The 16633-nt window shown below is 41.3% G+C and overlaps 1 protein-coding gene and 1 long non-coding RNA gene across 8 annotated transcripts in view; one reads left to right on the top strand and one right to left on the bottom strand.

Moving 5' to 3' along the window:
• Positions 1–16633, top strand: part of arhgap32b (Rho GTPase activating protein 32b) — a 144815-nt gene that overhangs the window by 107770 nt on the left and 20412 nt on the right. For 5 of the 7 annotated variants that reach the window (XM_085173953.1, XM_085173956.1, XM_085173957.1 and 2 more), the window contains 3 exons: positions 3601–3682; positions 6374–6424; positions 8871–8945. In XM_085173953.1, the coding sequence (XP_085030079.1) occupies positions 3601–3682; positions 6374–6424; positions 8871–8945 (208 nt within the window). The remainder of the gene's footprint in view (positions 1–3600; positions 3683–6373; positions 6425–8870; positions 8946–16633) is intronic. The other 2 variants (XM_085173954.1, XM_085173955.1) reach the window with 2 other exon arrangements.
• The window catches only part of LOC146509341 (uncharacterized), a 236846-nt gene that overhangs the window by 43214 nt on the left and 176999 nt on the right, over positions 1–16633 (bottom strand). The gene's annotated exons all lie outside the window — the stretch shown is intronic.

Here is a 16633-nt window from a genome sequence, read left to right on the forward strand (position 1 = left end):
GAGTCTGCTGAAAGGCAAAGGGAGATACAAATCCACCTTCATGTGAAGCTTTGGGGGAGATTACATGGTGCATCTGAGTTAATTCATATTCCTACGCTGTGTGCATATATAGTCAGTCATGTGCTGTTCATGGTTTTATCTGCTCACACATAACCCTGAGCATTATGCAGTGTGAGCATGATTTTCTCTTGGTACTAAAAATATTGCATGTTTCGTGAAGGAAGATAAAACCATGAACAGCACATGACTGAAGTTAAAGGAGCTGTGTGTAACCTGGCAGCCACAGCTGTTAGAAAACTGCAATGGACGTTGTCAGAGTGTTTATATTGAGTCTAAGTTGACTGATGAGACAAAGCAACCAATGCTAGATACATGTTGTGTAGTTGGCTAACCCCGCTATGTTGGCTGTTACTGTAAGAAGCAAGTGTTAGCATGTATTAGCATGCTAACATGTCTGTGAAAACCTTCACAGACATGTTAGCATGTATATTTACCTTGTGCAATTGATTTACTGATGCCTGAAATCAAGACTGTTTGATGTTATACAGAAGTTAGTACACAAGTAGGTATAATGCATTAGCTGTTAGCAAGCTAGCCAACTAGCATTAACACTAAGACTTAATTTTGCTAGTGGCAGAATTAGCTAGCTGTCTCTTAGCTGCAATGTAAGAATATATGTGATGCCATTCTTGGCCATTCTTAGCATATATAATGTAAAGAGTAACTTAGGCATTCCATTTTCAAATTACTTTGTATGCTAATATTCACATAAAGTAATTTAAAGAATTGATTTGCTAAGTAATCAAATGGAGCATACTATGGTGTTGTTAGCATAGCTGTTATTGGACACATGTTCATACTGTTAAAGCCCTATGTCATTCTACAAATGTCATTAAAACTTCATTAACTAAACAAACTGCTTCCATATTAATAGCATTTGGCTCCAGCTTCATGCATCCACTTAGCTCTTATTGAACTGAACTAATTGGCGTTATAAAGGATGCATTGGCACATTCAAAATTTCTTAGTTTTCACTCATGGAAAGCACAAACCTGTTGGACAATCTATACCAAGGAGCAGGCCATATTGTAAAAGCAGTGCGGAGGTCCTGTTCAGTTAATGGAGGTAAGGTACCAATCAGCTGCTGCTGCCCAAGTTAAAATACCTGTCGGTCAAAGTAGTCACAATGCTGATGAAGTTAGTCAAAAAGCTTGCTTAATCACTATTTAACATGAATCCTATCTGTCTAAGAAAACACTTAAATCGACAGTTGTATTTTGAAATGAAGGTCATCAATAACACAGGAGAACAGTATGTCCACTGTGTTTGTGTGTATGAAACTTTTACCCAGACAAGTGTATACAAAACACTGTGGGCAAGATTTGCTAAGTGGGTGTTCAGGTGTAAAGGAGGCCAGCATTCAAGCCAAACAGGGGGCTGCGTTGGTGGTGCTTAACTGGTGAAACAGTGAAAATGATCTAGAAATTAATTAATTAATTAATGCGCTTAAAAGAAGACACCAAAGCCTGATATGGAACTTTATAATACTAATTTTACAGCAGTTGCTTTTCCAGGTTTTTGATAGGTCACATCATCGGTCCGGACAAGTCTTTATTTTTGACAGATCCCCCAACATTATCACCCCCGCTGCTTCTCCTGACTGGCTCCGTCCAAATAAATGCAACACCCCAGACAACAGTGGGTGCAGTGTTATAGTTTATGTCTATGAAAGGATCTGGAACAATCCCCACATACCCACATGTATAGTTTTTGCTTCCTGACCATAACCAGATCCTATTGTGATTACAGCGACGAGGAACTAATTGTTCCTCATTTAGTTTGAGAACCTATATTTTAAAGGTTATGTGATGTTGGTGAATAGTCCAGCCCTAGCAGGATGTTTACTGATCATTTATGTTTAACTAGCTACAAATAGCTAGCTTCCTCTGGATTACAGAGTTTCTGAACACTTGAACACATGGAGGCTGGTCTATACTTATAGATGTTTTATATGAATGAAAGGTTCACTCAGTTTGTCACATTTGAACTTTGTTAACAGTAAAAGCAAAGTGAAACTCAAATCTAGGACGTCTTGGTAGAACTGATGGAGTACTGCACCACCAGTAGGGGGCAGTTGATGATGCCAGAAGTGGCCTGTTTGTACCACTAATACTCCTGTGTTTTATTGTATAATGTAAACTTTAGGTTAAAATCCATAATGGGTAAAGAGCAGCTTTACTGCTACTGTGCCACTATGCCACATAGGCTACTGCAACATGTCCAAAACTCTGCTATCTGGGTTGTGACGCACATTTAACTGGTTTCCACAGTCTGGTCCACCTGGGCTGGCCCACAGTAAAATCCTCAATGACAGTTTCTCTTGACATGGCATTCAGCCTTTGAAACTTCACTGCCCTGACACTGGGTGGCTTTTAATTCCTCTTTTTAGGCCTTGTAGCTCTGTAAACTACAGTCACACTTGGGAACACAGTGACTATGTACAAATGGAGTATTGATGTGCAATGAACTTGCAATTGTATTGTTTTTCTTTTACCCCCATCCGTAAAAGGCTGATGGGAGGATATTGTCGATAACTTGAACGAGGCGATGTAGGAGTTTCAAATTGATACCTTAGGTTGATATAATTGATACCCCTCAGCCTTCTCGTACGTACGAGGAGGCTGAGGGATAGCCCTGTCAGGTTGCTGGTTGGGATTGAATGGGCTCAATAGATTTGAAAGTGAAAGTGAAATTCCTGCGAATAAGATAAGATGATCCTTTATTTGTCCTACACCTGGGAAATTTTGGGGAAATGGTGATGTGGTTTTTCCAGGATGCTGGTTTAATTGCAAGATACTATAGGTGCTCTGCAACCTCGCTTTTATGTTCAGTAAGAATACAGTGAGAATGCATCCAGGTGGAAACCAGCTGGTTCTAGTTCCTTTTTAACACTGACATGTGTAGATGGGTTTTGCTCAGTCGATCTGCATGTATAAAGTCAGAGTTAGGCCGCCATCGTTTGGAGAGGGTGCCACCCACCAGATGACGTGTGCAATTGCCTTGTGATTGAAAGGATTCACCCAGAGGCTGAGCATGCAACACCCTTCATTGTTGAATCCCATAACTGCTTCCAATTGGTCAGCAAATGCAGAAAAAAATCAGTGCAGTCATCAACCAACAAGGCGGTTTGCCATCCTGTTTTTAATCTGAGTGTGTCATAAACAGACCCTTTTGAATCCCACTTTTTCCAGACTGCCATGTAGTCTGACCTGCTAACATTATTTGCACTGTTTTGTTTTTTGTATCCTTGGGCAACCTGAATGTCTATTTTTGCTAATTAAAGTTAATGTGATCGTATTCAAATGTAAAACCTGCTACAAACCTAAATGACCCACTGTAATGATTTTATCTGAGTTTTGCTTCAGTTCCGAAGGGAAGTGTTTATGTAACGTGATAACAAAATGGTAAAAATCAGCCATAAATCATATAACTGATATGGCAACCACTCCTTTACATCTCTACGCCCTTGGGTGCCATTATTGTCTTCTAAAATGTGATTGTATTTCCTCCCACCTCTCTCTGTGCTGTAACTCTTTCCAGGTTGGCTTCTTCCCCAGTGAGTGTGTGGAGCTCATAAATGACAAAGTGCCACAGTCCATGACCAACTCAGTGCCAAAACCAGGTACTTATTCTCCTCTTAAACTATTAACAGGAAATGTGTTAGAAGGGCGTTATCACTGATGGCGGTTAATGTCTCACTGATATCGCTGAGGTTTCAGGAAAGAGTTTGATCTGTGGTGAGTGATATACTTTGGGTATATATTAGTGTGCATGCAGTGGTCTAACAGACTCTTTGGGTCAGTTTAATGATTTGGGAAAAAAAATATTTGTTGGTAATATTGTAGTTGATACTTTTAATCTAAAATGAAATGGAACAATAAGAACTCTGTTACAGATCTAATATATAAGCAGGTTATGATTTTACTGTGAAAGGAAGCCTGTAATTCTGACACATGATCAGCTGAAAGAGGCCTTTAATCATGATTTATTGACTCAGCCATATGCAAATCCTCTGCAAATAACTGCTAATCTATTGCTGTCCAGAGCAAACAGATAAGCTCTTTAGCACACTCCAGAGAGTGTCAAAGACAAGTGTATAACACAAACCCTCTCAGAATCAAAGAGAGCACTCGACAGTGTTTTTAGCAGCTTGAGCTAAACATTGTCATCAGAAATAGCTGCTCAGATCCTATTGCTGTAAGATGTCTTGAATAAATCCACATCACATGCTCCAAATTTAAACATTGATTCAACCACTATGATTCAGCGTCACAGCCAGCCCGCTGGCATTGGGTTGGGCAAGGGGAGCTGCTTTTCCAAACCATACCAAAGCCTCATTCTGGGGTCTCTGTTAAGTGAGGACACAAGAGAAAAGAAGAAATTGAAGAAAGATAAAGTGTACCGTTAAAGTAGAGAGGGTGGTTATTGCTTGTGGGCTTTCTGGAGCTTTTCGATGCCCATGTTTTCTGATGTGCAGCTCAAGTATCAAGCATAATGTTGTTGATCCTTCCAGATTGTGACTAATACCAAATGCATCTTGTTGCAGTGCACACACAGCACTCTATTCAGTCCGAGGCTAGACTGTGTCTGCTGTCCCACTCCCTTGCTTTTAAGTAATGTCTCAATGCTTGTTGCTGTTTTTTGTTGTTTTTGTTTTTTGCATGAGCCTTATTTCTGATATCAGGATATCTGCACGTGGTCAGGAACATGATTTTGATATAGACACCAGATTTTCCTCTTGTTGATTAATTCTTCAATGATTGGGTTTCTGTTCAGTGTATGAGCTAAAGTAGGGCTGTTCGATATATATAGGATGACGATATAAAAACGTTCATATTACGCTATTGTTTGTTTCGTGGTGTCGCAACATAAACTGTTTACAGCAATATTTTATATCGTTTTGATGGTCACTGTAGTGGCTATATTAATTTCTTAAAGTTCTCTCTTTCGCTTATATTTAAAATAACCCCACTACGGACGGACAAGCGACTGTTTTTATGCTTTGTCGTTAGCAACAATGACGGTAAACCTAGCGTGTGGCTCCGCAGTCCGCTTGTTTATTTTCCGCATAAACATTTCACAAGAAAGCTGAAGATTCTGTTGAGATTTTTCAAAATAAACTGAAATGATGACAAACAGAAGGACCAGTCAAAACGAATCGAGGACCTAACGGTGCGTTCACACTGAATGCGATAGACCCGACCAGAGCTTCAGGTTTACACGTAAAGTCAATGAAAGGAGCACGATGAAGCGCGAAACTTTAGAAGTAGATTTGCGTTGCAAAAACACTTTTCTGCCTGATTCGCGTAACCAAGTAGCGCGACTGATGCGTTTGAAGCGCGAAGTAAAATACGCGCTGCAGTTTATGTGGTGCATTTTGTGCATTCGAGCTTATCGCGTCTACCGCTCGAGTTGGAAAAATCTGAACTCCAGCATCAAGTCGCGCCGCGACAACCAATCAGCCTGGTGACGTGATGCTCTGACCCAGTTCAAAGGGTCCGGCCAAAGCCATTCATTCTAGCAATCAGTAGTTTTCTGATGAGGCAGCAGCTCTCCAGGGCAGAAACAATGTTCTTATTTTTCTCCTCCTTCTCCCTGAGGCTCTTCCACTTTAAGGGTCCTTTTTATTCCTGTCTCTCTGTAAATAGTTATATTTTATATATTTGTGTTTAATGTTTTTCTGTTTGAGCATCTTAATATTATTTCAAAACCATTTTTGTAATGTAAACAAAAAAGAGCCGTCAGGTGCTCAAAATAAACCTTAGACTCAGTGTGCTGCAGGGAAAAGCCTGTTCTAACATCTGTGTAATAAATACAAAGAAAAAGGCGGCCGTTACAACTTATGTCTAAAAATCTATGGTTTCACGCATCGGTCAAAACACTCGACTCCAGGTGCACGACGCCCAGCTGAAAACACGCAAGTCAAGTTGCTTGAGATTCACAGAATTTACAGAAACTGTAACATTTTTGTGATATATATGGTTGTCGGGACGATAAATGTCTTATATCGGAATATGAGGTTTTGGTCATATCACACAGCCCTAAGCTGAAGTCTTTGTTTCCTGAAACCGTGCAGATGTCCAACTGTAGCATTTACTGGACACTAAACGAGAATATCTTGGCTCAGGAGTATCATTATAAGTCACAGATTAAAAAGTGGAATGTCTTTGTACACGTTTCAAAATGTGCATCGTTTGCTCTCCACTGTCTCAGTACATCATTAATGCTGTTGCTATCTCATTGCACATGGATGTACAGTAGTGTTGGCATGTGTTTTGATTTGTTGCATTTGACTGTGACTCCTCTGCTTCAGCCTCCCCCTGCTCTGGCCTGCCGCCTGCTTCTTGGAGTCTCTTTCCCCCCTGTGCGTGTTGGTATACACACTCCACCTGCCTGTCTGCTCACACCACCCTCTCTTGTTCACACGCACATACATATAGAAATATTTTCACATTTACACTTTTTTTTATGATTTTGTACATCACAAATTTGACGAGCATAAGTAAAGTTATAATCCTTAAGATTTTAGTCCTGTTTGATTTATTGGCACTAACAATGTTTCATAAACTAGCTCCCCAAATTCTGCGGGCAGTAAACAAAAGAAATAGCTGTCATATTTATCTTCCATCACTAAAACCAGTTCAATAAAAACCACCCCATTATTCATCTAATCAAAAGTTGTTTTTGCTGACTTGCAGTCATTTCATTCCTTTTTTTATGTGCCACCCTAATACCTTTAGTGGCCCACCCCTATCAAAACATTCTGAAGGCACCCCTGGTTGATGGAGCAACAACACGAGCAAGAGTGGCCCACAGACTGGTTGTAATGCATGCTTTATACACTGCCTCCATCTGACAACAGAGCTCACTGCAGGCTGACGGGCTGACCCTGGGTCTGCCTGTGTTGTTGCCATGTTGTAATTTGTAGACTCTTCTCAAAGCCTACAAATTACACTTCCACTGGCTCGCCAAACTCCCATCCACACTTGAATTTCCTTGATTAGATAAAGACCTGATCCAGAGTTCCGTGATCCGGACAAAAACCACATTGGTCCTCCCGAATCCAAAGTTTGGCTAACAGATGGACTGTCCTCTCTAGTACTCTGGCATAGAGCTTCCTAGGGAGGCTGAGGAGTGTTATCCTTGTGTAGTTGGAGCACACACTCCAGTTCCTCTTCTTAAGGATGACGATCACTACTCCAGTCTTCCACAGGCACTGCCCAAGATGTCCACCTGATATTGCAGTGGCGTGTCGGCTAACACGGCCCTGTAACACCCAAGGTCTTAAGGAACAGGGTGACTCTACACTCCGGGGGCTCACCCACCCAGAGGTTATAGAGTGATAGCAGAGTTGCCCCTGTACTACACAGTTTGTGAGTAGAGCACTGCTTTGCCTTGAGTCAGTTTTGGCAGATGGAAAGTCTCGTTCAATGGGCTCAACAAACTTTTCCTACAAAAGTTTTTAGATCAGCTGCTGCAAAAACCGCATTTTGCTCGGCCTGCCTTCAAGTTGATGGCTCCACTGTCTACAGTCTGCTTATCGGACAGCACAACAGTATCCAAACACTTTGCAGCGCCTCCTTCAACAATGAGGGTGTGAAACATTAATGTATTATGGCCTGACTGATTAATAGATTGATTCTTATATAGCTTTATACAACATGCCACATTCACCCATTCACACAAGCACTTTTTTCTATGCTTTTAAGTGCTTTCTAACTAACACATACTTAGCGTTAGCATCTTGCCCAAGGATATTTGGCATGCAGGGGAGCCAGAGATCGAACCACCAACCTTCCAGTCAGCCTAATGACCTGCTCTACCTCCTGAGCTACAGCCAGCTCATTGGGATGACGGGGATGATGTCAAAGTCCTACTGGAGGTGGAAATTGAGATGAGAGCCTGGGACACTCCCAGAACACCCTCACGATACGTTTGGGTGCGCCAGACCTAATTAGCATTCTCCTCCACCACCTGTTCCATCACATCACTGGGTGGTGATCAGTTGGCAACATGTAACAATAACTGAACACCACTTGGGTTCAACTCAATCTGGCCATTCATCCTAATGCCCTTACAGGTCTCACTGTCGGTGTGTAGGTGAGCATTGATGTCTCTTAGTAGGGCAATGACATCAGGTGGAGCACCCTCCAGCACCACACCCAGCAACTCCAAGTAGGCTGGGTACTCTGAACTGTTGTTCAGTCCATAACGGCCGATGACATTCAGGACGTATTGCTCACCGAGGGTAACCCCATTCTGACCAGACTCCCCTCCAGCCCCTCATGGGGGCTGCACTTGGAAAGACTGTTTCCACAGCCCCCCGCCCTTGACCATCACCCAACCCACATTGTACCTGACCACTTTACTGTGATAAGGTGGTGAGGGGTATGCATGCTTCTCTCAGGCAAATTTGATAATAAATTAAAGAAGCCACTTCTTGTTCATAGCTGTTTGTGTGTGTGCATCTGCAAGCCAGTATAATCATTACCTCATGTGTAGGTATGTAATTAAAAAAGATGTGAGTTCATAAAAATCCTAAGGATTATAACTTCAAAGTTAAACTGAACTTCTTTCACTTTTTTAAAATTCATGTAGTTTTTTTCATTCAGTATAATTCATTACTACAACTATAATTATGTGTTCTGTTACCTGCTCTTTTAAACTGTCATTTCCTCAGTTTTCCAAAGTACACAGTTGATCTGCTCTCTAACTTGAAGTGCTTCTCTCCCTTTGCTGATTCTCTCATGTCTCCATCATCCATCCATCCAAATGTCTGTTGGCCCATCTGTCCATCGGGATGCATGCAGACTTGGAGATGGAGAGTGTAATACAGGACAATGCATGGGTGGCCGACCCGCTAAACCACTACAGCATAAGTTCAGGTAGACCAAAAAAAGCAATCAAAAACCCCCTTGGTGTGTTGCACCACCACCTGCTAACCAGAAATTAACTCTTCTCCCTGAGTGATGTGTTTGCACTGTGTCGCCTTGTTAGGACTAGTCTGTGTGCCTGTCTCAGTACACTTGTTAACATGCTGTTATTTCTTGTGCACTTTTTTGGTGTTGCTCTTTTAAACCTTTTCTTTGACCTTTAACAGTCTTTCCTCCACACTCTGATGGTGCACCATCTGATTGTATATTACCAGTAAAGCCACAAAAGTGTGGAGGTTTTTGCAGTGTTTGTTTATAGTTTTCTTCACTTGACTCGGCACATTATTATCTTTGTTTTGAAAACATCTGTCAAATGCAAATAACTCATGTTTCCATTTAAATTTGTTACACTTCTTTCACTCCAAAGTCCTTATTACTATGTGGATATTTTATGGGTGTGTTTAAATATGTCACATTGTATCAACTGTCTGTAAAAGAACATACCATTGCTTAATATATTTAAGTTTCGCAAATAGATTTGTGGGGTAAGTGAACAGTCTTCCCCCTCCAGCCCCTGTTCTTTTCACTGCCATGGCCTCTTTAGGTGTATGTAAATCAGTCTAGGGGTGAGCCAGGTTCATTGTTGCTGAATATCCTGTCTGGATGAGGGCCAGCTGTTTGTGTGCGTCTGTTTGGTCAAAGCTGCAGGGCCATGGCAGGGGTACCGTGGTGCTAGGTCCCAGCCAGCCTTGATTTATTTAATCCTTTCACAATGTGAAGGCCTGTAAACCCATCCATTGAGCTTTAAGCTTTGTCCTGCAACAGTAAGAATCTGTCTCCTTCTCCATGGTGACTGAAAGAGCACATTCCTGCATGGAGCCACACAACATTGGAAAAATATGCCTCCGCTGCCCAGATCAACGCAGTTCACCACTAACCTTTGCCGCTTCCCAGTAAAATGATGGAAATTGTTAACACGCTGTGCTGTTCCAGTTAAAATAAAGACCATACAAGCTAGGAGCTATTAATCCCTCATACCGTGTGCTCGCCCTGTGTTGCAGTGGAAACTGGGATCAAACTACTAGCTTCATGGTAAAGGGGGAAAAAAGTTGTGAACTTTCAATAAACAAGAAAGGTTCGACTTCTTTTCTCCCCAGACAACCCATAAGACCTACCAGTTTCTGACCCAGATGCACCCCCCATCCCCCTCCTCAGTGCAGGCTTCATCATGTCTGGGGACCAGTGATTTGGGCAGCTGTGAGCATATATGAGCCAAGACAGCTGCTTATGTGAAGGAAATGAGGAGAGAATGTGTGAGACAGAGTTAGATTTGTCTCCTGTTCCAAAGGATCTCAGATCATTTCCTGGTGCTGTGAGACTGTCCAAGGTCTGCGTAATGTGTTTATCTGCAGCGTCAATGAGACGCTGTTGCTGTAAACTGCACCTATGTATGGGTGGTGCCTTGGATTACGTACTAACAAGTCAGGTTATGCTGTAAACTGACTGTGTGTGTAAGGAAGGTCATTGCATCAGTGACACAGAAAACATTTGCCAATAGAGATCCTCACTTGTTAGACTTCTTTCACACTTCAGTGCACTGCAACATTATTTTGACACACACAAGCCTCATTAAAGAAATCCATGTCTCATGATAACTGTGCGACTAAAAAACATTGAGCCATGTATCCAAACTGTAAGAATTAATATTTACTAACGTGTTCATGTTTCAGACAGCACTGTGTTCTTCTCCTGTCCAGTTAACTTGGCATCCTTGTACTTCTGGCATTCCAGAAGTCAAATGGATTATTCATGTACATGCAAAATACCAGCTGTGTGATGCTTAATGCAGCACAAAGTTCTCATCCTGTTATATGGTACAAGATAGCAGGGCAGGAATTTACTGCTTCCTGTCTGCAAGATCTATGAGGAGACAGATAAGCTGAAGTCTTAGTTGAGTTGTACATATTAAGTGAAAGTTCTTCATGTGTAATGTAAATATTTTTACTTTCTCATCCCATTTTAAGCTGTTTGGTGGTTAAAGTGCCTTTTAAAACACATACGTTGGAAGTGGAAGACACAAACTGAACAGCTGATTAGAGCCAGCTTTTAATAGCCTGGAAGGTTCAGGTGAGCTGCATTAGCTGAAGACCCCCCATGTCATCCAGTTATTACTAAGACTACACCAAGACTTCCTTCCTTCCATATAAAATAAAAGTATTACAAATTTCATTTTTAAAATCTATGAACTGCGTTTTCTGAATCTCACTGCATGTGTGGCTACTGCTCTGTAGGTGTTCTGTCATGTGTTTTGTCCTAAAGGTCAAAGCTCCATGCTCACTGTGTCTTGTTTATTCAGCCCCATGGTTTCTATTAGACGTCCTTCTCGTAGGAAGTTCAGAAAGAAAGTGGTAAAGGCCTCTGCTCTGTACGTAAGAAGTTGCAAAACTAAAAGTTCTGCAGAAAAAAGTTCCTCCAGTAATTTTTTTAATTTTAGTCTGGTAACACTGATGAGTATACAGAATGCCACTGCTAAATTTGAATGATTTAAAGTAGGTAAACAACATAAAATAGTGTTAAATAGTGTAAGGTAGCCCATGGTGAGAGCCAACACTATCAGCTTCTGATACTGGGAACTTTAAAGGGGAGGACACTTTGTTGGAGATGCTCAGAAAAACTCAAACATCTGATACACGAAATTAGAAGCTACTGTATCTTTTTAAAGCTCAGCAGATGAGTAACGTCCCTCTGAACTGCTGTGTGCAGGCGTGTTCATAAGGGGGAAAAACAAATGAATGGGAATGCATTGCAAAGAACTAGTGTATACTTCAGTTCAAGACTTGAGTGAACGTACTGTAATTATCCAAGGAAATGTGTCTGTAATTCATTAAATATGCATCAGCTTAACCCTCTGGTTTCTAACCTGGCCACTGGTGGCCAGGTTAGAAACCAGAGGGTTAAAGCAGTCACGTGCAGTGAATCGGGCTGCCTGGAGTCGTGTGATCCTGGGTTAGCAACAGTTAGTTAAATAATAGTTTTATTTTGACTCAGAGTGTTTGTTTGCTGAGGGACTGAGCTAGTTAATGAAATAACAAGATAATGTTTTCAGGGGGTCTATAGAGGGCAGAGTTGACATAACGTCATGGCTAAGCTAAATACTTACAGGTTTTTTTAACCACACTTAAAGTGTCTGAGTGTCTTTTTGAGGTCAGTCGGCCAGAGGCACAGGGCAAGTCGGTCTTGAGTGTCTGGTTTGATTGTGTCAGGCTGAGAGGTCTCTGAAATGATCCGGGGGGGGGGGGGGGGTAAGAACGAGAAGGAAGTCAATTTGGAATTTGCTTCAGCTCAACCATTTATGTGCCAGCATAGTCTCTCAAATGCACCCAATCCACCCTCAGTTAAAAGAAAACAACAACAAAACTAATTACAGAGTTATTGAGTTTTTAAAAAAAGAAATTACCTTTGAAGGTCTTGAATATTACGAAGAATAAAACTAGGGATGCTGCTTGTTAGGAGTGTGTCGTATGAAGTAGCATTTTCCACTGTGCAAGCACCTCTTGCCTGCTTTGACGCCGGTGTTGCCTTCAATGCTGTTACAAGTATTGGGTATTTAGCGCAGTTCAAAGGCAGTATTTAAGGGAAATTGACTTTAAGGCTTTAGTACAGGTGGCTACAATCACCTACGTGACATGACGTCTAATCAATCATCAAAGTAGCTTAATCCTTTGTTCCAAGTTAACAAAATTAACAGTCGCTGACCTTCAATCGAAGTTTAAAATTGACAGTGTTGATTTTGCTAAAATTGACCCCCCCCCCCCCCCCCCCCCCCCAAATAATGTATAAGCTAAACGTTGTTATGACTAACGCTGGCATATTAACTTCGGTAATACTCGCACATTCGTTATTTTTGTCCGAAACAACCGGTAAAAGCTACGAAAGCCCATATGTCCGGGAGCATTTGAATGCATCAGCGGCGTGGTTGTAAACCGATAGGCTGCAGCTGTATTCGGACTCTGACAGAGCGAGAAAATAAAGTCTGCGGTGTTTAATTGCTCTCCAGCCTTAAACTTTCAACTTTTAATGTCTTGCTTGACGAGACCTCGGTGCTTTTAGAGGAGTTTTCACCGTCGTTTTGTACAGGTGCGACTTTAGCGAAAGAAAAAGCCAAGTTGTACTTTGGACTTTGGAAAAGCTGTCATAACGCTTCTAGGCAGCTCCAGTAATATGGAACAGAGGTAAGGAAATGCGTTTGATTTGTTTCGAGTTCACATTATGGAGCTAACCTTTATTCGGAAACTTTCGGGGTTTCCTCTCGTTTTTTTTATATAGATTAAGGGATTTGGATGACGTAAGGCTAATCCTGGGTTTTAAAGAAATTAGGGGAAATGTTTTGTATTTTTCCAGTTCCTCTCTCTTTAATTGTGTTAAGTGTGTTAGGTTCTAGTAACGTATAATTACATAGTAAATGTTCGTGTAATGTCATCTTATAGCTCTGAACTTGCACTTCAGGGAAGCTTTGCGTCAGCGTTTGAAATATGTGGTTTATAGGATGTAGACGTGTTATCTGGTTAAACATTTAGCGGCAGATGATTACTCAGAACCAAAGACGGCTCAGTCCTCTATCGCTGGAATTTGAATATACACGGAGCGAGCACTTTATTAGCGACACGTGTGCAGTTTACACCAATGCAGCTTTGTCATAAATTCAGTTTTGCAAAGTTCCGACACTTTCAGATATTATTCATCATATATCATCGTTGACATGTTTAGTGGTGTAGTGAGCTGTTGGAAACTGTGCGTATAATTCTAAAGCAGGATTAGAAAAATAAACGTTTGAAATTAGCGTTTTATAAACGTGTGAAGAAATCGGAGCATTTAATAATTAAAAATAAATAAAAGTGGGCTTAGAAAAGATTGGGTACAATACTCGGGCAGCCCTGAGCCCACATACAGATATATTACAAACACCACCTGCAAATATAGAATAAAAACACTTTTTGACAGTCAGAACATACAGCAGCATGTATTCATGTAAGAATATCAGATGTTTGCCTATATACATTATTACAAACTGCACAGAATATTAGGAAATAAATACATTGCATTTGCTTATTTATTTTATTTATTTTCAGGTTAAAACAATAATTGCTTGGCCAAACAGAACCCAGCTAAATCCACCCCTCTGTTCCCTCTTCCCTCCCCTTGAGATGAAACAATGAGGCATTTTGCTCCTGATACCATTGCACACTTCTGTCCAAAAGGGTCACTATCACTCACCATTGCCTTGTAATAGGCACAGATTGCTCTGTTGTGCACAGTGAACTGGCGCGCAGAAACACCAACATGTGTAAGCACAGCATCTTCTACTGTTATGTCGTATTAGTTTTACAAGTAATGCAGACATTTTCTCTGCAGTAGTTGCCTTTCAGTGGACAAATGTCCCTTTTTCATACAGTTAATGTAATTTTCTGTCGGTTCCTCCTAGTATAATACAAACTTTTCAAGACACAATGAAAGCAGTGTGTGTGTTTCTATTTTCTGGCGCTGCTTTGATGAGTTGGTGCACAGTGCTAACTTGGAAATTCGCAGACGTTTACAGATACTTTTGGTGGCCTGTGAAGATTTGACTTTAAGATGAATACACTAATATGTAAACCAATATATTTTTGGCACATCTGTGAAACAAATTTCATCTGGAAACTTTATTCTCAGAGCACGTAGATGTTTGAATCTGATGATCTACACGGAGTGCTTAAGAGGAGGGGCCAGTGTCTGAATTCCCCACTATTCCACTCTCTCAGGGATCCTAGCTAACGTAATAATAGCATCCTGACGCCCCAGTGAGCTATAGCCACACTTGTCAATGGTTGTGTATCCAGTGAACATTAATACAGAGTTGTTGTATTAAATGTCTCAGGCTTGAGTGTGCTGCCAGGTTCTGCTCTGCCTCTGGAAGCAGTAGCACTCTAGCATTACCGGTACTCTGAAGCTGCAATCTTCCCCCAATCTGTGTCCTGTGAAAAGCTCCCTGCTAATTAAAAGGAATGAGGTGGTCTGTTTTGGTTTTGAGAGCGTTAAGGAAGCTTGATGTTTGCTATTATGTTGCTAATTGTTCCTACAATAATGCTCGGCCTCCTTTTTTGCCTAGTCCAGCCTGTCACAGCCTGTCTCTTGGGGAAAGGGCTCGTCACAGTTACAGTCTGTTAAGGGCAGTAACTGAAACCTGTCAGTCACACTGAGACATTATAACCGTCCTCTTCTGTGTTTAGCTTTGTCATATCTGTTGTGGAAGCAAGATTCAGTCATGGACTCTCGTGATTTCTTCGTGTCAGTCGTTGCATATCCTCGCTGGATCTCAGGCAGAGTTTTGTCAAATCAGAGTGAACAGAGATGTGATCAAAAGAGGCATCGCAGCAAAGAAGGTCATAGACAGTGTTGGGAAGGTTACTTTTAAAATGTATTCCATTACAGAATACAGAATACATGCCCCAAAATGTATTCTGTAACGTATTCCGTTACGTTACTCAATGACCGTAACGTATTCTGAATACTTTGGATTACTTAATATATTATCATGCTGTTTACAACTACATGAATGTACTATTGCTGTGATTTATTACTGTTACTGAAGGTCCGCGGCTCCGAACCGTAGTAAAGGGACCTCTGGCTAATACGGTGGGTTCGTGTTGGGCTCGTAGCCAAAAACTAGCTTTACTTTGTTGTCTGGGTCAACTTTGCTAGCAGAGACAGAGAGAGGCGTTGAAAGGCTGCTCCAACGGAACTTATTGTTTTTGGAGGAAAACACGAACACGGTGTACAGTCGAGTCTTAATAGCTTACTTACAACTGGGCTCGTCAGGCTCTCTTCTTGGCTGCAGTGGTTATTATTATATTTACATGCTTCCAGCTCCCGTTTCTGCTCGATGACAGCTCGTACTTTTCCTTTTTCTCCCTCCCTCGCTCACAGACACATAACGTGTATGGCAGTCCATTCTCCCTGCAGCACGGACTACACTGCCTATGATGCTACATTCTTTAGAGCTATACCTGTAGCATTCTGCCTATTAGCTTAGCACAACAACAACAAAAAGGCCTCTCTCACCCAGGAAACACGCAGCGAGAGAGCGTCACCCTGTAACCATGGCAACCGTAACGCTGCCGCCTGGAACAACAGAACGTAGCTGTCAAACAAAACCCAAACAGTCCTGACCCGCCACAATATGAAACAGGGAAGTACCGCCGTGTAATCCATTTATTTCAACAAAGTAACTGTATTCTAAATACCACCTTTTTAAACGGTAACTGTAACGGAATACAGTTACTCATATTTAGTATTTTAAATACGTAACGGCGGTACATGTATTCCGTTACTCCCCAACACTGGTCATAGAAATATAACTTCCAAGGAGGGCAAGGTTTTTAAAAAACCTTATTTTTTGTTTGCTTTACATGCAGTTTTTTATGTTCTCTTGAATTTAAAGCTAATGTAGATCATGCTTTAAAACTTAAATAAGAACCCAGAGGGGCTGGGGGCTGCAACGTTGCAAGGCCTGTAGCAGAATTGTCATCAGATATTGATGCCATCTGAGTTTGAGTTGAGCTGTTTCCTTACTTTGAAATTTTTACAATTGCAGCTCACAATTCAAACTTTACTTCATGGGGAGGATCTATTGAAATAATGTCCAGCGGCATTATAGGCGATGT

Source organism: Neolamprologus multifasciatus, chromosome 10 (genome assembly GCF_963576455.1).
Source record: "Neolamprologus multifasciatus chromosome 10, fNeoMul1.2, whole genome shotgun sequence".
In the NCBI taxonomy this organism is placed as follows: Eukaryota; Metazoa; Chordata; class Actinopteri; order Cichliformes; family Cichlidae; genus Neolamprologus; species Neolamprologus multifasciatus.